General features: G+C 47.1%; 1 protein-coding gene across 2 annotated transcripts in view; it reads left to right on the top strand.

The window, feature by feature from the left end:
- Positions 1-22,412, top strand: part of FMO1 (flavin containing dimethylaniline monoxygenase 1) — a 29,772-nt gene that overhangs the window by 5,562 nt on the left and 1,798 nt on the right. The window contains exons 2-9 of one of the 2 annotated variants that reach the window (XM_077332246.1): positions 5,493-5,629; positions 7,377-7,565; positions 9,309-9,471; positions 11,301-11,443; positions 14,045-14,244; positions 16,487-16,842; positions 18,051-18,123; positions 21,054-22,262. In XM_077332246.1, the coding sequence (XP_077188361.1) occupies positions 5,498-5,629; positions 7,377-7,565; positions 9,309-9,471; positions 11,301-11,443; positions 14,045-14,244; positions 16,487-16,842; positions 18,051-18,123; positions 21,054-21,396 (1,599 nt within the window). In that variant the 5' untranslated portion in view covers positions 5,493-5,497 and the 3' untranslated portion in view covers positions 21,397-22,262. Of the gene's footprint in view, positions 1-5,492; positions 5,630-7,376; positions 7,566-9,308; positions 9,472-11,300; positions 11,444-14,044; positions 14,245-16,486; positions 16,843-18,050; positions 18,124-21,053; positions 22,263-22,412 lie in introns of those variants that run through there. The other variant, XM_077332244.1, reaches the window with a different exon arrangement.

Below are 22,412 nucleotides of genomic sequence, written 5' to 3'. Positions count from 1 at the left end.
ACTGCAGTGAGGGGGAGCTTCCTACCTCCTTAGGCAGCCCATTCCACTGCTGAACTAGACCCACAGAATCCTAGAGTGGGAAGGGGCCACACAGTCCATCTAGTCCCACCCCCTGCTCAACGCAGGATCAACCGAAAGCATTTAGGAGAGGGACCTGCCCAGTGATCTAGGGCAGAGACCATAATCTAGGCCAGCCTGCCCTACCCCAACCAGAGTAACAGCTAAATTGCCCACGCCCAACTCCATCCCTATTGTCTTTGGGTATTTCCCAACCCAAACCTGCAAGGGAACCTCCCAGTATGAATCATTGCCACTTTGTGTGAATGGGGCAACATGCATCTTTTCCAACTTCGGTACACACAAACAGAAGACCTGAATTTTTAGCGTACCCTGCTCCACTCACCAAAGCAGTGTGCTCAAGGGGAAATCCATGCATTGCCCTCCCCATGCAAAAGGGTGAGTGTGCATCAGGAGGGTCACAGGTGGTCCTTGCTGCCATTAGGCATGGCGGCAGAATCAACATCAAAGGTCTGGAAAGGCATTCATTTCTGTATTCCGTTTGCTTTGAGGATTGCAGGGCAGACAACGGTGAGGAGAAAGGCCTCAATTCTCGTTGTTTGTTTGTGGCAGTTACCGTGGTGGATGTGTCCAGTAAGGGCAAAGGGGTTTCAGTAAGCAAGGCCCTTCCCAGTCCTACTGTCAGCCAAACAAGCCAGAATTGTTGTGTCAGCCTGCCAGCCACCTTTGCAGTGCTGTTACTTAACTTATAGATTCAAAGAGTTGGAAGGGGGTCTCACGGGTCATCTAGTCCAACCCCCTGCACTATCCAGGACACTCACAACCCTATCGCTCATCCACTGTAACCTGCCACCCCCTTGAGCCTTCACAGAATCAGCCTTTCTGCCAGGTGGCTATCCAGCCTCTGTTTTAAAATCTCCAAAGATGGGGAACCCACCACTGAGAAACCATTCTAACTGTCAGGAACTTCTTCCGGGTGTTTAGATGGAATTCCTTTTGGATTAATTTCATTGGTTCTGATCCATCCCTCCAGGGCAAGCAAGAACAACTCTGCTCTATACTCTATGGCAGCCTTTTAAATACTTGAAGACGGTTATCAGATCCCCTCTCAGTCATCTCCTCTTCAGGCTAAACAGACCAAGCTCCCCCAGTCTTCAGTTTTTTCTGGTCACCACCATCTAAGGTTGCCAAGACCCTTCTGGCAACGAGCAGGGAATGGAGGGAGTTTACGCAAAGAAGACCCCAAAGAAGCACGTCGGTCCTCAACCAGGGCCAGAGCCTTCTCTGTCCTGGCCCCCACCTGGTGGAATGAGCTCCCTGAGGAGATAAGGATCCTGCCTGAATTCCCACAATTCTGCAGGGCCTGCTAAAGGGAGCTCCTCCACCAGACATTTGCTTGAGTCTGACCGACCCAACATCTGCTGGTTCCCCCCCCACTAGACACGCCCTTCCATGACTTGAATATACCGACCTACCTAAGGGCTCTGTCAAAGTTACCGTTCCTGTCGAAATATTGTTCTAGCTGATATGTTATGTTACGATTGCTAGATTTGTTCTTTTTAATTACCCTATGATGTTTTATACCGCTCACAGCCATACGGATGGGCGGTATAAAAAGATTGATTGATGGATGGATGGATGGATGGATGGATGGATGGATGGATGGATGGATGGATGGATGCTAGGAGAGAGAGTGTAGGGTCCAAGCTATATTGCTGGTATTGCACAGGAAACGATGTCATCATGCTGCAACACCAATGCCATGTTCTGGCATTTGGGCAAAAACTCTATGGTAAAAACAACTTCTACTATATAGGTTTAGCCCAAATACCAGAGTGTCACCCAAACATCACTGGCCTGATGACATTACTTACTCTGCCATGCCAACAACATGGTCTGGGTCTTCCTCTTTTTCCTGGTAAGTCCCCCCACTGGCCCGCTGATTGGCAGCTGGGAGGCAGGATCTGGTGGAGGGAGGGACCTGGCAACTCTACCATCATCTTCTTAAAAGCCGAATTATCCTGGCCTACTAATGTATTTTAAATGGGAGAAAGGTCCTTGCTCAAAATCTCTTAATAGTTAAAGCAAAACCAGTTTATATTAATGAGCCTGAGTATACACTCTTGCTTCAGAACATTAAATTCTTTGTTGAATAAGATCAAGGTCCATCTAGTCCAGCAATGTCAGCAATAAAGCTATTTATTCTTTAAGCAGCCAGTGCTTTACCCATTTGCATATTTAAACACTGCCAACAGAAGGGATGTTTTGGGGCAGGGTATAGAAATACATGGGAATATGCCACTGGATGCTGCTGCTTTTTATTGATCTTTGAAGAGCAAAGGAGAGCCAGCTAGGTGTAGTGGTGAGAGCAGGGGTTTCTTGGCAGTCCAGGGAGGTTTTTTCCAAATGGGTGCGAGTTAATTCAATTTAAATATATTGTTCATATTTGTTGAACATTTATTGGGTGATATGACCATATGTTGGTCTGCCCCCCTCTCAAAATGGCCAATGATGGGCCTGGAGGGGGTGGGAAGGGGAGGGGCTCCGGGTGGGCATGTCCACAGCTTTGCTTCCCAACCACATTCTGCACAATCATGTCACTCCTGGGGTTTTTCGAAAGCTGAAGAATGTTCTAGGGGGTTCTCAATGGGTTAGAGCAGGGGGTAGTCAAACTGCGGCCCTCCAGATGTCCATGGACTACAATTCCCAGGAGCCCCTGCCAGCAAATGCTGGCAGGGGCTCCTGGGAATTGTAGTCCATGGACATCTGGAGGGCCGCAGTTTGACTACCCCTGGGCTAGAGTATTGGACTAGGAGACCCAGGTTCAAATCCTTGACTTGGCCATGGAAACTTGCTAGGTGACTCTGAGCCACTCACGTTATTTCAGCCCAATCTACCTCACAGGGTTGTTGTGTTGCGAGGATAAAATGGAGGAGATTAAAATAATGCAAGCTGCCTTGGGACCCCATTAGGGAGAAAAGAAGGGTATAAATAAAGGTAGGGTATAAATTAAATAAACTGATGTGGAAGTCAACAGATAAAGGTGTGGTAATCTTTGCCTTTTGAATTTCTGCCTGGGACGCACCAAAGATCTGCAGAACAAACAATGGCGACTGTAAGTGAGCCCCTTTTGCAAAGGAGCCTCAGGAACAAGTTCCAGGGTTTCTCATATTTGTTGGACTTTTGTATTTTTCTCACCAATGAACTTCAGTTCCTAAGAGAGGTCTCCCTGTCAGTATGCAACCCCTCAGTTGAAGGGAGCAGCAAAACGCCTGAATGGGCTGTAAAATATTTACTCTCTGGACGGAGAGAAGGTAGGCGTGCTTACTGTGGAATCCGATGGGCATTCAGACAGTCTCCTCGACATAACTTTGCGTTTGCGTAAGAGGTGCCCAAGCATTTTAAAAATGGCTTCTTGAGGAGCTCAAGCATCTGCCCTTGAGTTAATTCTTAACTGGGGATTTTCCATGGAGAGCAATTCATTTTTAAAGGGGTACAGCCGCTTTTTCCTTCTCGGGGGAAATAATGGAATGCTGAGGGTAAAAGACTTTAAAAAATGACTTCTTTGAGCTCTAGGCTGGGGAAATTCCTGGAGATTTGGGGACGGTGACTGGAGATGGTGCAATTTGGAGAGGGAGTTCAAAGAGGATGTCACTCCACAGAGGTCACCTTCTTAAGCTGCCATTTCATCCACAGGACATGATTTGTGTAGTCGGGAGAACACTGTAATTCCAGGCAACTTCCAGGCCCAGTCAGTGTGGAGGCTGGTGCCCTTATGCCAGGGGAGGACAAATTGTGGCTCTCCAGATGTCCATGGATTAAAATTCCCATGAGCCCCTCGCATTCAGAGTGTGTGCCTCCCACCTTCCCCCGAATTTTTTGCCAGCCCTTCTGCTTTCCCATCACATTATCCATGCCACAAAAAATTGGGGGTGATTTTCCTTCTGCACCCATTCAGCCCTCAATTTGTTTTAAGTTCAGAAACCCTGCGGCATATTTAAGAATGGTTTGGGCCAGTTTCTCCCTCTCCCCTTTGCACACAGGAGTAAAATGGGAAGCATAACTCCTTATCCAGTTATATTCCTTGAGCCCGTCCCGCCCCTCAGAGGGGTGTACCTCCAACCCCACCAAGCATCTCCTCTGCCCTTGCAACCTTCTACTCCATACTGTCAAGTCAAACTCCCTGCAAGCAATCCACAGCCAGAGCACCCTTTGCTGCACCCTTGTGGCCAAAAGGTAAAGGTATCCCCTGTGCAAGCACCGGGTCATGTCTGACCCTTGGGGTGACGCCCTCCAGCGTTTTCATGGCAGACTCAATACAGGGTGGTTTGCCAGTGCCTTCCCCAGTCATTACCTGCCAAAGTTGTCAGCTTTCCACAGGGCCTGCAAGACGGACCTCTTCTGCCAGGCGTGTGGTTGAGGCGACGGTGGAGTCCTGGTATTCCATCTGAGGATCCCCTCCAAGGTTTATCCAGATATGACACCGTCTCCTAGTGGAAGAAGACTTGGCCTCTGGCTGAATGAGGAGGGAAGGGATGGGGGGTAATTAGAAGTTTAATATGTGATCGTCTGCCGCCTTTGATGGGGTTTTATTCTATTTTTAATGTTTTTACCACTGTGAATCGCCGCGAGACCATTGGAAGAGCAGTGGTATACAAACTGAAAAATAAAATAAAATAAATTCTTAATTATGCCTCTTCTTACCAGTTTGGTGTAGTGGTTAGGAGTGCGGACTTCTAATCTGGCATGCCCAGTTCAATTCTGCACTCCCCCACATGCAACCAGCTGGGTGACCTTGGACTCGCCACGGCACTGATAAAACTGTTCTGACCGAACCGAGCAGTGATATCAGGGCTCTTTCAGCCTCACCCACCCCACAGGGTGTCTGTTGTGGGGAGAGGAATAGGAAGGCGACTGTAAGCCGCTTTGAGCCTCCTTCGGGTAGGGAAAAACGGCATATAAGAACCAACTCTTCTTCTTCTTCTTCTTACGCATTTTATCCCCCTGGAAAATCATTTCAAACACACTGAGGGTCTAATCTTGAGACATCTTTTGGATGGCAAGCACAAGAGAATATCGTATAGGCTTGCAAAATTTTGCCTTGCTGCGATTTGCAAACGCAAAGCTTTTTAAAAGAATGATATAGTTTTAAAATTATCATTATATTTATTTGTTTCTTTGTTTGCTTGTTTAACTATTTCAATTTATATCCCGCCACTCTCCAAGGACTCATGGCGGGACACAGTAAACAATCCACCGCATTCTTATCACTTTTTAAAATTCACTTGTCACTATGGACATATACTATTAATCTATGCTAGGCTGTTTTAATCCTTATGTGTATTTTGACATTTTGGTGGTTTTTTGGCATTTGCTGGTCAAACGGCTGTAAATAAATGCATTGAATTGAGCTGCTTCCGGAAAGCCATTCTCCCCTTTAAATACCTGCGATGCTTTTTGTCTTCGGTTTCAAGGAGCCATGGCCAAGAGAGTAGCCATCGTTGGGGCAGGTGTGAGTGGACTGGCCTGCATCAAATGCTGCCTGGACGAGGGGCTGGAGCCCACCTGCTTCGAGAGAACCGGTGACATTGGCGGAGTGTGGCGAGTCACGGTGAGTTGTAGGGCAGGCCCTCCCTGCCCGGCTCCGGGGCCCACTGGCCCCTTGGGGTGGGCGAATGAGGCTATAGGTTGAGGGAAGCCAGCCTCCAGGTGTTACCTTGGGATCCCCCAGAATTCCAGCCCATCTCTAGATTCCAAAGATCTGTTCCCCTGGAGAAAAAGGCTGTTTGGGAAGATGAACTGGTTGGCATCGTACTCCACAGAGGTCCCCAGACACCATTCTCAAATTTTCAGCAGTTTTCCAACCTCGATCTGAGAACCCTCCCCTCCTCCTCCCCCCCCCCCCCACATCTCCTGACAATGGCCAAAAGGAATCTGACAACTCTGGAAGTACCATCCCGCTTGCCCCCGGTGGTGTGAAAATTCCCATTCTAAAGTAAGTCAAATTTAATTTTTACATGTGAAAGTTTGAATGGCAACTCTTGAAATGCTAGTGTTTTTAGGGGGTGGGGGGGCATGCCTGGTCTACCCCTAGGTCTGAGAGGTACAGACTCAAGAACGTGTCCTTGTAACATATGATGTGGCAGGAATGGTCCTGCTGTCGAATGTTTGGAGGATCCATATCAAACTGCAGTTCTGTAATGCACCTTTGTATAGATGTGTTTGTGGCTTATCATTTCCTTTCTGATGCTGAATTTGATGTGATGCACGTGACTATTCTGGTGACTTGGAACTCTCTGTGGGAGGCCTAACCAATAAGGCTGGGGGGGGTCTCAAACCTTTAGGGGGTACCCGTTTCTCAACTCACTCTTCTTTTTAAGATCCACTGGCGAAGTGACTCCATGCTAGTTTCCCTGTTTTGAAAACCAAATGCAGCAGTCTCATGTCAGTTAACACAGAGCAAGTTCAAACTTTTATTTTTAACTAGCCAAAAAGCCCATTGAATAAGAAATGCAATGGGCGCTAGCGGGGGCTGTGAAGGAGGGGGGAATGGGGGGGGGACAAAGCACCTTGCCGCCCGCCCCCCCGGCAAACATACATCCTCCCTGAGTCCTCTTCTTCTTTTGCCCTCAATCCCTCCCAGCATTAGGCTCTTCTCCAGGGAGTCCTTCCTTCTCATGAGGTGGCCAAAGTATTTGAGCTTCATCTTCAGGATCTGGCCTTCTAAGGAGCAGTCAGGGCTGATCTCCTCAAGGACTGACTGATTTGTTCGCCTTGCGGTCCAAGGGACTCGCAAGAGTCTTCTCCAGCACCAGAGTCCAAAAGCCTCAATTCTTTGACGCTCAGCCTTCCTTATGGTCCAACTTTCACAGCCATATATTGCTTATGGCAAGTCTAGACAGCGTCCTAAAAAGCAGAGACATCACCCTGCCAACTAAAGTGCGTCTAGGTAAAGGTAAAGGTAAAGGTAAAGGTTTCCCCTGTGCAAGCACCGAGTCATGTCTGACCCTTGGGGTGACGCCCTCCAGCGTTTTCATGGCAGACTCAATACGGAGTGGTTTGCCAGTGCCTTCCCCAGTCATTACCGTTTACCCCCCAGCAAGCTGGGTACTCATTTTACTGACCTCGGAAGGATAAAACTTTATCAGGCATTATCACCATGTATGGTCTTCTGACATCATTTTGGGGGTAGTCAAAGCTTAAAGAATGTTTCAGGGGTTACTCAGTGGGAAAAAGGTTAGGAAAGGCTGCACTACAAAACGGAAATCGACAGTTGAAAATGTGTTTAGGGATCTCCCTAAAAATACTATCCAATAAATCGTGGTAAAATCCTTTATGTGCTTCTCTTCTTTGGACAGGAACACGTGGAAGAGGGAAAGCCCAGCGCCTACAGATCATTGGTCAGCAACACCTGTAAAGAGATGTCGGCCTTCTCGGACTTTCCCTACCCAGAAGATTTCCCGGTCTTTCTACCCAATGCCAAGTTCCTGGAATATCTGCGTCTGTACACAAAACACTTTAACCTCCAGAAGTATATGCAGTTCCAGGTAAGTTATCATAGCTCTGCATCCATTCGGATCTGGAGCCAAATGCAATTATAAAAAATCGGTAGGTTTAGATGTGTGAACCTGGTTCATTGCAACTCCAGCACAAAAAGGCTCCATCCCAGAAAACGACTATCGATACCCTTCTATCGATTTCTATAACCTCAGGAAGGCTGCACCACAAATTTTGCTTTGGACTGTGCCGTGCATTTGGCATGATTGCGATGCATATATAATACCTTCTACAAATTTCTGGCAAAATTATTTCAGCAAGCTGAATTGGTCCAGCAAAAAAAAAATCCCAAAGCTAAAGTGATAGGAGACCTTTCATTAAAACAAGCCCAAAAATGCTTACCTGGCCTTTGGAGTCATTTTTGTTGCTGTATTCAAGAGGTAGAATCATAGAATCATAGAGCTGGAAGGGGCCATACAGGCCATCTAGTCCAACCCCCTGCTCAACACAGGATCAGCCCTAAGGATCCTAAAGCATCCAAGAAAAAAAAGGATCCAAGATATCCTGTGGTTCTTCTTTTGATGTCATTAGTGCTGTTTCGTCAATTATTGATTACCGATCCCGTGCCTTTGTGAAACTACTCTTTATTCTGAGGAGCATTATCGGTTTGGTGTTTCCCCATTCCTATTGTGTCCCTATTGCTGGGGGGGAGGGAACAGTGTGCTTTCCCACATGTATTTTGATCCCCCTAGTGGTCAATTTTATATTAAATCACTGTATATCCAGTGTATATCCCTGCCAATTTAAACTGCTGGTTTTAATGCAGCCATGCAATATAGAACTGATCTCTAGAGAGAAGAAAATATGTGCAAAAAAAAACCTGCCCAAATTTGACCTGACTTAGAAGACAAGCCATACGTACCCTTCTTAGTTTACTAGTGAAAACATTCAGATCTCCTAAGAGATTCTCTCTAAATTTGGGTGCTGCTCCTCACATGCTCCTTCATACCACAATGAAAGCCACATGGCAGAACGCAAAACATTCCCACACTTGTGGCAGAAACATACTAACCTAAAAAAAAATCAGCAATCTAATTGACATACCTGCCCTAAATCTTAACCACCATTGTTAAAAACCACTGCCCTGTTTTCCTTTAGCTAAACTTGAGATTGTCTTAAAATGAAATGAAAAAAAAATAATAAGTAGTAATTGGACGTTGCAGACAAACCTTGCATTCTTCCAGCTAGGTCAATTAAATCTGACTGGAATTAAAGTTTGCCAGACTTCACATCATGACAAAGAGGCTTCTCTTTAGCAAGTCCCATTGCCTGTTTGGTGGGTGGAAAGTAAAATTTGAAAATAGCCATGTTGCCAGTATTGCTGTGTCCTTACTGGGTGATACGTACAGTCGTCCTAGCAATTGCCAGAAATATGCTCGCCATCTTGGTGTAGTGGTTATGAGCGGCAACTTCTAATCTGGAGAGTTGAATGTGATCCCCCACACCTCCATGTGCAGCCAGCTAGGTGACCTTGGGCTACTCACAGTTCTCTTAGAGCTGTTCTCAGAACAGTTCTGTCAGAGCTTTCTCAGCCCCACCTAATTCACAGGGTGTCTGTTGTAGGTGGAGGAAGGGTAGGCTGCTTTGAGACTATTTTCAGCAATGAAAAGAGGGATATCAAAACCAACCCTTCTTTTTAGGAAGAAAAACCCAGATAACGAAATCCAGTGGTGCGCATTCATGGGCTCACTGCTTTCTAGACTCACTGCTGCCATTTTCTCAAAACATTTCAGACTACTGTGATCAGCATCAAGAAGCGCCCTGACTTCTCGACCAGTGGCCAGTGGGACGTCATCACGGAGACAAATGGGAAGCAGAAGACCGCCATCTTTGATGCTGTGATGGTTGGCATTGGTTACCTCACGGAACCCTCACTGCCTCTCGACTCTTTCCCCGGTATTGCTGGTGCTGAGTTTCCCTCAGCTTCGTGCTGCAATTCATAAAGCTCTTCCACATGTCTGGCAGAAAGAATAACAGAGCCCCCCCCACACACACACACGCACACATCTTGTTTCCATCTGTTGTCTCCTCTTACGCAAGGATGTTTTTGTCTTCCTAGCAGAGGCCTTTTTAAGTGTGGATCACTAATAGGCAATGCACTATATATGGTTTGAATTTGTTGACAACTAGGATGTCTTAACGCTTCATGGCATGCATGGAGTCTGCATTCATAACATAGAGGTGCGTGAGGGCTTTCTGGGCCAAGGGGGGAGAGTATCCATCCTTCGCCACCACACTCACCACTGGGCTGGGGTGGCCAGGAGCGCAATGGCAGTGAGTTTGCCAGAACACTCCTGGCTGGGCTGGGGGGGGGGGGCTGACTGGACTTCGGGCCAATCAGGAAGCACTTTGCATCTCCTGATTGGCCCAAAGTCTGGACAGGCTCCACCCACTCTCCGCCCACCTATCCCTTACCCTTTTATTTATACAGCAAAGCTGTATAAAGATATATTTAATATAGGGTGGAATAGGCACTCATGGGAGTCCCTCTCCAGCTGGCTGAAATAACACAGTGCAGGAAAAATTCACTTGTTTCATTCATGTGGTGGTGGAAGACACCAGCAAGTCACAAACAGTTTATCTCAGCCTCCTAGGGCAGCTCTGGGGTTTCTTGACAGCCTATTAAATTTTTAATATATGCCAACATGCCTCCCCTTCCCAAAATGGCCTATGATGGGCCTGGAGGGGGTGGGAAGGAGAGGGGCCCTGTGTGGGCATGTCCACAGCTATGCTTCAAAAACATACTCTACATCAGTGGTCCCTAACCTTTTTATCACTGGAGACCGGTCAACGCTTGACAATTTTACTGAGACTTGGGGGGGGGGGGGTAGTCTTTTGCCAAGGGATGTCGCTGCCACCTGAGCCCCTGCTCCACTTGCTTTCCCACCGGTGCCCCTGATTCCCGCCGCCCGCAGCAGCTGGGCCCTAGCCATGATAGCCACTGGAGAGCACCAAAGGTAAGCTGGTGGCAGAGTGGCAGGGCAGCCCCTGAGGCAGCAGACGGTTAGGAGGATGGGGAGGAGCCACGGCCCGGTACCGACTGATCCACGGACCAGTACTGGTCCTTGGACCGGGGGTTGGGGACCACTGCTCTACAAGATGGCCCCACTTTTGAGGTTTCAGGGGTTTCTCAATGGTGAAAAAGTTCAGAAAGGCTCCTCTAGGGTATTCAAAGCAGAGTCTGAACAGAGGTGGCTTTCAAGTACTTAAAGCAGGGGTAGTCAAATTGCGGCCCTCCAGATGTCCATGGACTACAATTCCCAGGAGCCCCTGCCAGCAAATGCTGGCAGGGGATTCTGGGAATTGTAGTCCATGGACATCTGGACGGCCGCAGTCTGACTACCCCTGACTTAAAGAGAGCAATCCTGAGCCCTCTCAACCTCCTCTTCTCCAGGCTGAACCTTCCCAAGTCCCTCAGCCTTTCCCCCTAGGGCTTTGTCCCCTGGCCCTGGATCATCCTTGTCACTGTACCCTGTCAATCTTGTCCACATCCTTTTTGAGGTGCCAATAAATAAATGCCAACACATGTATGCTTGTATCCTCCCATGCCAGCCATATCTCAAGCCTTCCTCTGGTCCGAGGTGAAGATTCTTCCTCCAGAGGAAGGTTTCTGATGTGACTGAGCAGATGTGACTGAGCAGAGGGACAGATTACAAGGGCATGGGTCTTCTTACAGGGGTTGAGCTACTGTACATCCTTCAAGTTTCATTCTCGTTTCCACACAGGCATAGACAAGTTTAAAGGGAAGTATTTCCACAGCCGGGAATACAAAACTCCAGATGTTTTTGTTGGTAAAAAAGTTGTTGTTGTCGGCATGGGGAATTCGGGAGTCGATATTGCCGTGGAAGCCAGTCGCGTAGCAAAAAAGGTACTTTTGGTCTCAATTGCTTTGTGCTTTGGAACTGGACTGCACTATGTTTTACTGACATTTGGAAAAGAGGATCACAGTTCCACTTCTTTTCAGAATTGTGTTTTCTTGCACAATTATAACTAGGTTTTTCAGCTCCCTTGGCCTGGTGGGGCTACCCTAACCCCAATCTCCTCCCTTGAAAACTTTGAGGCACAAGAGGAAAATGAAAATACCTTTAGGAATCTTTCCTAGTCTCTATGGTGCTTACTGTAGAGCTTAGGGGAAATTCCTTGAGCACCCCCTGGAAGTGACTTCATATCCTCCCTAAACTCCATGTTCCCCAAGCACTGGCAGCACAATCTCCTGGCATCTGCTCTGGCAGCATTAGTCAGGAGTCTTAGTTCCACTACACCTATCTGGATAGGTTTTAAGGTAAAGGTATCCCCTGTGCAAGCACCGAGTCATATCTGACCCTTGGGGTGACACCCTCTAGCATTTTCATGGCAGACTCAATACAGGGTGGTTTGCCAGTGCCTTCCCCAGTCATTACCATTTACCCCCAAGCAGCAAGCTGGGTACTCATTTTACCGACCTCGGAAGGATGGAAGGCTGAGTCAACCCTGAGCCGGCTGCTGGGATCAAACTCCCAGCCTCATGGGCAGAGCTTTCAGACTGCATGACTGCTGCCTTACCACTCTGCGCCACAAGAGGCTCTTTTAGGTTCTTTTAGGATAGGTTTTACTCGTCCTTTATTTGCAGCTGCATCTGTCAGTGTTCTATACCAGCTCAAAACAGAAAAGTGAATGCGTAATGGCAGAGAACCAGTTCCATCTGTTCTGAACTGGAACGAGCTTTCGAAAGAGCTGGAAAATTAATACGTGCCGTCTGAACCCCTGGGAGAGTTTTGCGGCAGACGGGTTTCAGAATCGACCCAATGGGAACGCCACAGCTGAAGGCCCCTGAGAACGTTTTCCCATTTGTACGTTCTTAGTTCTTCATGAGGAACATGTGAGGCAAGGGCCGGATTGTCGCCAGGCCAGGACCAAGTGGACACCCTGCCCCACAGACACTTTGTCTTCAAATGAATCCTTTAAACATGTGGCAGGAATTTCTTGTAAACACAGAGAGCCTGTTTTGAGGATAGGAGAATGCTGGCAGTTAAAACAGGGGTTACTAGATCTTTCTCAGAAGTTCTCCACCCAAACATCTATCTTGTCCTGTCAGCTGAAGTTTTTATTTGTCCCTGGAAGGATTTCGCAATATTAGAATTGCCTTTATGTCTTTCTGAATTCCTTTCAGAAACTGTAGCTTATGAATGGGGGTGACAGCCCTCGGGATCCCCTGGTTTTACAGCTCAACTCTAGACTACAGAGATCAGTTCCCCTGGAAAAAATGGATGCTTTGAAGGGTGGGGGCTATCACACTTTGCCCCACTGAGCTCACTGTCCTCCTCGGGCTTCATCTCCAAATCTCCAGCAGTTTTCCAACCTGAATCTGGCAGAGGGTTGGGGTCTACAGGAGCCCTACTTCTGAACTTCCTGAAAGCTGAAAAAGGAGGGGAGATTATTTAAGGAGAGCGTTCATTATATGTGGGCAAATGCTTCTGAAGATTACATAAAGGCCAGATTTCGTCCAGAGGAAAGCTAGATTTTCGGCATCTGCCAAGAGTCTCAGTTCCCCAGAAAGGCTGAGGAAAAGGGTATTTTGGTTGACTCTGGACCTTGCCTTGTGGACTACTGGGGAAGCAATCCTAAATAGAAGTAAAGGTCTTGTCATTCAATGGGGAAGTACCTTTGGGATCGTTGCCTCTGCCATGTATGGATTGTGTGCATATACTCTCTGTGTACATTGAAGTTATGTGACTGCGTAACTGTTTCTGGTTTAAGCCTTAGACTAAAGCTAATGCATACGTGTGTTTCCTTTAGTAATCCGTGTGCATCTGCCTTCCGAGCTATTCATATTTATTCTGTTTTGTAAATTACTATCCCACTTATCTTTCACAGTTAAATGATACTCTGTGTGAAATTCTGGGTCAGTTTTTCTAGGCCCCAGTCTTAGTTTCAGGGTTGTCCATCTACAAAACATGTTTTCTGCATCGTTTATATATAATGACTAGCCACAAAGCCCGTTCCTATGAACAGGCTTTGAAAGGGACCCCCGCCTCACCGGGCTGGCCGCTGGCTGGCTGCATCCTGATTGGCCCTATTCCAACTCGGACATCCGGACCGTTCTTCCCCCGAGGCTGTTTCACAAATATATATAGGAACCAGTGGATAAGGATATGATCTGACCTGTAGTCAGGGGCTTAGCTCGCTGTCTCCATTTATCTACTTTTAATATGGGTTTGTACATTTCCTGTTTCCTGATGGGGCCCCGGTTTCATCTAATGTACGTTGATTTTTATTATTGTATGTGGATTGTAATGTTTGGTGGCAGGAGGTCTAGCATGACATTTTCTGGGAGCCCTCTTGGTTTCCCTGTCTTCGATTTTGATATTCTCTCAGACTTCCAAGCTTACACCCTAAAATTCATTGAAATCTATGGCCTTCCTTATAGGTTTTGACTGTGGGTTGCTGTCAAGTGCTCTCTTGGTGATCTTCTCTACGTTTCTTTTCTTAGACGATGATCAGCACAGGTCATGGTGCTTGGTTGATCAGCCGCGTGTTCGACGATGGCTACCCATGGGACATGGTGTTCCTGACCAGGTTTATGAATTTCGTCCGGAATGCCCTCCCCGGTCGTTTAACTAACTGGCTGGTTGCCTTCCGAGTGAACCAGTGGTTTAATCACACAAATTATGGGATCGTCCCTAAGGAGAGGTACTTGGAGCTAAACTGGAAGTTGATGTGGGAAAAGAAAGCTGTCAGAAGCATAGCACATATGTGTGGATAAAAATGGGAATGTCTAGGCCAGCGGTTCTCAATTGCCACCGCCCTGTGACCCCTACAGCAGGGGCGGGGCGGTGGCGGTGTGTGCGCTAACGTGTGCCTGTGTGCATGCTCGCGCAGCGTGCATGTGCAGACACCACCGTTGCTCTCACTGAAGGGGGCGTAGAGTGGCGGCGGAGGCAGCCAGAGCAGTGACAGCATGGTGCTGGCCTCTTACGCGCCACCTCGGAACTTACCAATGTGGTGCCAAGGTGGCCAGAGTCACAGGAGAGGTGACAGCAGCGGCTGGAGTGGTGGCGACAGTGGCAGCATGGCGCTGGCCTCCTCTGCCCCACCTTGGTGAGCTCCGAGGCGGCACCATACCGCTGCCGCTGCCACCACGACCCCCCAGGAAAGGCCAAACAACCCCTCGGGGGGGTTGTGACCCCCAGGTTGAGAACCACTGGTCTAGGCCATATTCAGAAAAGTAAAATCAACGCATCCATCAGTGCTGCCAACTTCCAAGTGAGCTCGATAACAAAAGAACTAGGAATACACAGTGTAGAAGATTCATACGAAGAAGAAATTATATTGCGTGAAGTACAATAGAGAATAAGAATAAAGGTTGACAAAGTTTCTTTCCTTGCCAATGGAGTTTTTATTTTCAATATGAAAATGCTTGTAGAATATATGGAAAATGTTTCAGGGAAGACCTTCCCCAGTTCAAATCAAACAATTCTATCAAAAACCAAAATTACAGTGTTAATATGTACATACATCATGGGGAAACGTTGGAATATAAAAATAAGAATTAAAATATAGAAATATGAACATGTACCTTTAGACCGTGGAGGAGCGCCTGAGTGATGTTTCGGGCTTTGAGAGGCCCTGGAACTGGGCCAGAATTGATGTCAGCTGGCCGTACCTCCTTGCCATACCTGAGGAGGGCTGAGGCAGGGGAAAGATAGGAGACAGTTTGAGGCAGGAGTAGGCATCCAGGCACCACCCTCTTTCCCAGGCCTGGTAACCACACAAGAATGCCACCCCAGGTCAATGGAAGTGACTGGTTCTCTGCTTTCACGGGAATACCAGGGTCCATTCCGCACAAGGACCCATGTTGCAAATTGGTTCCTGAAAGCAGAAACGCTATTTTTAATAGTGCTATCTCAGCGTTACGCATACCTGCCTTTGTAGTGGAATCTAGTTGCATTTCAATAGTTTTCCACAGGTTTCCGGTCTCGCAAAAATCGCTATATAGGAAGCGATTTTTTCTGTGCTTTGTCCCGCCCCTGGCCGTCAATCAAATGAACAGCCAATGGGCGGCTGTTATCATGCTCCCGAAAAGCCCCTTTCCCTTTAAGAACAGGTTTAAAAAAAAAAAAGAAAAACACACGTTGCAACGAATATGCCTTGATTCCTCCTAACATAGAGACCCATCTAGCTGGCGTGTGAGCTGGAGAGTCATCGTTACCACTCTCCCCAGAGTGAACACCCCCCCTGACAAACGGGGCTGTGTTGTGCTTGGGGACTTAGGGGAGCTTTAAAGCACTTCTGTGGAGGGACTGTAGCCGGAGAAGCCTCGCTGGGAGAATGAAGGCTCGCCAGTTCGTTGCTTTCCGCTCGCTCCAAGAAAAAAAAAGGCGATTGCTTTGCCAGAAGTTCGGAGGAGAGAGCCAGGGGGAGGGACTTTGCTGAAACCGCAACAATGGGAATGCACAGGTCTTTTTCGCTGCTGTTGCAGATTGTTTGCAAGAGTGTAGCGCTTTTCGGAGGGTGAATCCACTTTTCTGGATTTCCCTTTAAGCGCTACAATGAATCTCTTTTTGCGGGACTGTTTCAGGAGTGTGGCAGATTGTGTGCGACATCATGCGTAACTGCAAATTAGTAGCGTTTACAATTTGCAAGCCTTTTGCAACATTGAAGTTGTGCGGAATGGACCCAGGAATAGGTTGTGGCTGAGTGCATTAAGGCATATAGAAGAAAGGCTGGGGAGCCACTGGGGAGCTCTTATGGAGCTCTAGGAAGCTCTGGCTGGGAATTCCTGCTTTAGAGTGTCAGAAGAGGTAGTAAAAAATGAAAGCCAGTAAAAGAAAGTTAGCCTGAGATCCTGCATCTCATTTTGACAACATGCTGAACTACATTGCCAAAATACTAATGTCTTTCTTATGGTCCTCTCCTGCTCCCACCACTGTAGGACTATGATCAGGGAGCCAATTCTGAATGATGATCTTCCTGCATGTATCATCACTGGAAAGCTCACCGTCCGGCCCAGTGTGAAGGAGTTCAAAGAAAATTCTGTGGTGTTCAAGGACAGTCAAGACGAAGAGGAAGTGGACGTCGTGGTCTTTGCCACAGGCTACAAAGCTTCTTTCCCTTTCATCGATGAGTCCATCCTCAAGGTGGAGAACCAACACGCTTCCTTGTATAAATACATTTTCCCGCCTCAGCTGGAAAAGCCAACACTGGCCATCATAGGCTTCCTCAGGCCTTTGGGGGCCGTCATGCCAGTCGTGGAAACCCAAGCCCGCTGGGTCACCCGAGTCTTTAAAGGTAGGTAGGATGGAATATGATAATTCTGCAAAATCAAGGAAAGGCAGCACATCCCTATAACAGAAGGAACCTTCCTCTAAATCAGATGTTTCGAACTTCCATGTCACTGTTAGAACACTTGGTCTGTGGGATCCAATCCATTATCACCCCCACCCCCACATAGAAGAAGAAGAGGAGAAGAAGAAGAAGAAGAAGAAGAGTTGGTTCTTATATGCCACTTTTCTCTACTTGAAGGAGGCTCAAAGCGGCCTACAGTCGCCTTCCCTTTCCTCTCCCCATAACAGACACCCTGTGGGGTGGGTGAGGCTGAGAGAACCCTGATATCACTGCTTGGTCAGAACAGCTTGATCAGTGCCGTGGTGAGCCCAAGGTCACCCAACTGGCTGCATGTGGGGGAGTGCAGAATCGAACCCGGCATTCCAGAATAGAAGTCCGCACTCCTAATCACTACACCAAACTGGGTCTCATGGGCTCTCAATAGGAGCCCATTGGGGGTTTTTCAATCTGCCTTTGTGTTCCCCCTTCAAAGAATACAGACATAGATGGGATACATAGTAAGTACAGTACTAGAAAGTACCCAGGTAAGCTCACAAAACAAGAGACCATGGAGAATCACCTTTCCAACAGCTGTTTAGCATCTGATATTGACCTTCACCCAGAACTGTCTTATAAAGAAGCAGGGAGGATTCTACAAGTGTCTCAATTAAAATACATGCTGGAACATGGTAAAGAAAAACAGCACTCTTTTGAACAGAAGGCCATGATACATAAAGTGACATTGAACAGCCATACACAGACAAGTGTTATATCCTCTACCGCCCTCAAGGATGGGCTGTCTGAGGGCTCTGACCACATGAGACATGAAAACTGAGAGAAAATCCCTGGTAAGGGATCCTGGCCATGGCATCATCTTGGGCACACAAGCAATGCCCCAGACAAAGATTTTCCATGCCCCCTATAATGTCTGAACCCAAACTACCACAAGCAAATCACATGACTCGCATGGCTGCAGAGATACTCAAGTGAGTGTTCCCATTTAATTTTGTGTCTCCCCCTTGTGGTCATGTCGTTTATCATGGAGACCCACTATAACTTATCATTCATTGCAAAAAAATGAGAGCATTCTTTATCTTTTTTCTTATGCAATTAAAAAGACAAATGAATGTTGCTAAAAAAAAAAAACTTTTCCTTTTCCTCCTATCTTTTAGGTTTATGTAAGTTGCCTCCAGTGGACACCATGATGGAAGAAGTCAATGAAACAAAGAAACACAAGGTCAAATGGTAAGCCACTTTTCAAAAATAAGACACAGTGATGTTACACTGAAGGCACTTACATCTTGCATGTATACATACTTCTGTCAGAAAGAGCCAATGTACTTTCACAATATAGGGGAGGCTGGGGGATCAATACCTGGATAAATGTCGGGGTTGAATCATGCATTTGTCTGCACGTATATTGAACAAAATGTAAGAATTACTCAATGTATGTACAAACCAAAATCACTTGTGGATTATGCGTGCATTCACTGTAATGCATGCATATGGCTACTGTGTTTAGCCATATCTTCCTTGGTTGAAAGCAAGGGCAATTTATGGTTGCCAACTGACATGAAAGAAACCTAGCCTGGTTTGCTGTAATATCTGTAACAGAAGCTTGATATGCAGAGATCGATATTTTTGCTATGCAACCACTGAGTCCCTCTAAGCAGCCTCTTTCCTCTTGGTCTGCCTTAGATTCAATCAGTCTTTATTATTATAGTGACAGACCAGCTCAAAATCACCAGATTCAATCCATCGGAATATAATATACACTAGGGGCCAAGCCCGTTGCATTCAGGAAGACAACAAGGTGCTAGATTAGGGGTGTGGTGTGGAAGAACTCTGTGAATGGCCTCCCCCTCTCCCCAGGACCTGGCCTGAATCTGCATTTACTTTGTTTATTCCATTGGTAATCCTGCTAAATCCAGATCGATTTGAACTCAGGTCTTCCTCTATTCCCCCCACCCCCATTGAAACAGAAAAGTGTTCTGCACATGGTTAGGGAAGCTCAGAAGGGGAGGGAGGAGCCAAGCACAGCAGGAGCCTCTTTCATTCTTTTCTTGAAGGGGTGGGGAGACAATTGGATACTGCAGAGGAGGGAGGAAAAAAATCAAGAGGCAAATCTCTGCCGAGAGAAGTTAGGGCTTCCGGAGCTTCTGCCAAGAGAAGTTAGAGCTTCCACTTTAAGGCAACCTTGCAACCTGGGAACGAGGAAATGAAGCCTTGGCCAATCAGGGCTTCTCTGCCACGGAGCTCAGAAGCAAGTTCGGAACAGGCAGAGATCTGTTTGCTTTCTCATGTGGATTTTTCAAATATCGAGCGTTATATCCACTCTAGCATATTGCGAGGAAAAGGTAGGGTCACTCCAGATCAATCATGCTTGTTGCAGAGGGAAATTTTAAATCGGACAAAATCAAAATGGAAATAGCATTCAGTGGAGATGGCAGGGACTTAATCGATCTGGGACTGGAATAAAAGCTCCGTGCAGATTCAGCCCTGGAAAGACTGCAGGCAGCTGTTAGGGAACTCACTGGCAGGGACAGCTTTCACACAACAAGGATCTGCAGCCTCCAAGCCTCAGAGGGAAGTGGAAGGTGGTGGGGGATAGAAGGCATTGGGCTGGCCACTGGACAGATAGGCAAGCCGGTTGGAGGAGACAGCCCGCCTGAGTGGGTGTTAAGCGCTGAGTGGCACTTAAGTCATGAGACACACTCCTCCTTCAAGGCCTTACCTGAAATATATTATGTGGAGCAGATTAGTCCCATGCATAAAATAAAATTAAATGGGAGGTACATATTCAGAAAGAACTACATCTTAATAAATAAAAGAATATTAAAACACTACCATGTATAAATAAATTTAGGACACCAGTAACTGTCAAATTCTAAAATCTGCTGTGCAAAACGTTGAAGTAAATGCTGATAACCTCCAGATGTCCATCTATAAGTAGCAATTTTGCATACATCAAGCCTGATTGCCCAGGATGCCTGCTAAGAGCGAGGAAAATAAACTTGAGAAGAGGCTGTTTGTATAAGGGCCAATGGAGAAACACGTCCCATAGTTTCTGTCTTCCCTGATCCACAAGGACATAGACTGTCATCTACCTTGGGGACCTTTAAATATCAGACCCCCAAAGCCACTGAAGGAATGACTTGGCATCTAGCCAGGGGAAAGCCTTCCTGTGACTAATAAGCTCCAGTTGGGAGAGAGATGAAGCTGGAGAAACTGTACACCTGTGGTCAGGAAAGCTGGTGTCCCCTAAATCTGCCCACTGCTCAGAATCCATCACTCTCTGCCTTAGGACTTGCTTTCTCTGCTCATATCTCTTTTTCAAAACAAAGTGAGGGCTTTGGATGAATCAAGAAAGCGCATGCCTCCTCTGGTGACCTCCAGGCATAATTCAAAGAGGCCCGCCAAGGACACTTAGAAGAAGTATAGGGGGAAAAAACATGCATGGGCTGGAGACAGAACAATACTAAAACTTGGGCTACCCAAGGACATTGATGGCCAATAGAGACAGGATGGAGGAAAGGGAATACCCAACCTTCACATGCTGGGTAAGTATGGTACTAGAGATGCCAGCCTCCAGGTGAGACCTGGGGAGGGTGGTATATAAATGAAGGAAAGAAAGAAAGAAGAGAAAGAAAGAAAGATTATAGCTCATCTTCAAGCGACAGAGATCAGTTCCTCTGGAGAAAATCGCTGCTTTGGAGGGTGGACCCCACAGCATTATACTCCACTGAGGTCCCTCCCTGCCCCAAATCCTACTGGCTGTTGGGTCCTCCATAGTCAAAAGGTTGAAAAAGGTGCCCAGCCACTCTCCCCATAAGACCAAGCCATCCAGAGTCTTTAAATGATCTGGTTGTTTCATATCAACTGAGAAAGTTATCAACCTTGCAACTTATTGATTTAGAATACTCTATGTTATGAAGCAAATTCTGCCATAGAGTTTAGCCCAAAAGCCAGAGTGTCACCTCTGTTCTCTCCAGTGTCACTTCCAGTTGATGTCAGCACATCATGAAACTCCTCCCCACTCCTGGAATACTTCTGCCCATCTGCCACCAGCAGCATCAAAGGACCTGGCAATTTTTTTGGGAACAAAGTACTCTAATCCTGTGCCTTGGATTTTCACCTGCTACCCTTTCTTTTCCCTTTTCCATTCTTCGGTGAAGGTTCGGCTTGACCTATGATGAGGCTCTGAAAATAGATTGGCTTGTTTACTTGGACCAGCTGGCTTGCGCTATCGGCATAAAGCCCAGCGTGCCCGCTCTGCTGCTCAGTGATCCCAAGTTGGCCATGAAGATCTTCTTTGGGCCTTGTTCCCCCTTCCAGTTCCGCCTGACCGGACCAGGAAAGTGGGATGGAGCCAGAGAGGCCATCATGAACCAGTGGAAGCGGACCCTGAAGCCCATAAGAACCCGGGTGGTAGAAGACTCGTCCAATTTCATTGGATACTTCCTGAAAGCTCTGGCCTTTTTAGTGGTCTTTGTTGGGATCTTCTATGGTTTCAATTAGTTCTGACAGCTTTAGGGCTTTCTGCCTTTCCTGGTACCGGCTTTCTGTCTGTCATCTTCTACAGGGCGCACAGCAGCCAACCACTTCCTCTGGACGGCCAACAACAGCATGTAGAGACCAAAGCCTTCCCCTAGTTAGGGATGTCAGTCCACAGGTGGGTCCTGTGGATCTCCCAGAACTATAGCTCATCTCCAGACTAAAGCGATCAGTTCCCCTGGAGAAAATAGCTGTTTGGGAGAATGGACTCCATAGCATTATGCTCCACTGAGGTCCCTCCCCGCTCAAAATTCTGCCGAATTCTGGGTCCTCCATGGTCAAAAGGTTGAAAAAGCTGCCCAGCCACTCTCCCCATAAGACCACGCCATCCTTTAAATTATGTGGTTGTTTCACAACAACTGAGATAGTTATCAACCTTGCAACGTATTGATTTAGAATACTTATACCAAGGCGATAACACTGTGCTTTTACTTAAAGAGATACCCTAGGTTTTTACCATATGTATTGCCACATAGGTTTTTCTGAAAAAACTGTAGACATTTCCCATTTCCTACAGACCCTGTGGTGAAGACCGGAACTCCCTATTTCCTGTACATAGGGCTGCCAGGTCTACTGGTCCAGGTGGGGATCCCGCACTTTCCAGATGCACTTCCCCCCCCACACACACACAAACATACAACTCACCCAAATGTTGAAGAACATTGTGACATGATGACATCTGTCAGAAGGGACACTGGCACATTGGGGTCATTAGGAGGTGACACTCCTCTGGGCCAAAACTCTATGGTATGAAGAAGATTCTGCCATAGAGATTAGCCTAAAAGCCAGAGTGTCTCCTCTGTTGTCTCCAGTGTCACTTCCAGGTAATGTCAGCACATCATGGCACTCCTCCCCACTCCTGGAATGCTTCTACCCATACCCCGCCAGCAGCATCAAAGGACCAGGCAATTTTTACCTGTGCAGGTGATTGGGAACAAAGTACTCAAATCCCGTGCCTTGGATTTTCACCTGCTACCCTT

The sequence above is a fragment of the Paroedura picta genome, chromosome 4 (genome assembly GCF_049243985.1).
Source record: "Paroedura picta isolate Pp20150507F chromosome 4, Ppicta_v3.0, whole genome shotgun sequence".
Taxonomy (NCBI): domain Eukaryota; kingdom Metazoa; phylum Chordata; class Lepidosauria; order Squamata; family Gekkonidae; genus Paroedura; species Paroedura picta.
The sequence above is the reverse complement of the archived record's forward strand: the minus strand, read 5'-3'. Positions and strand labels throughout refer to the sequence as shown.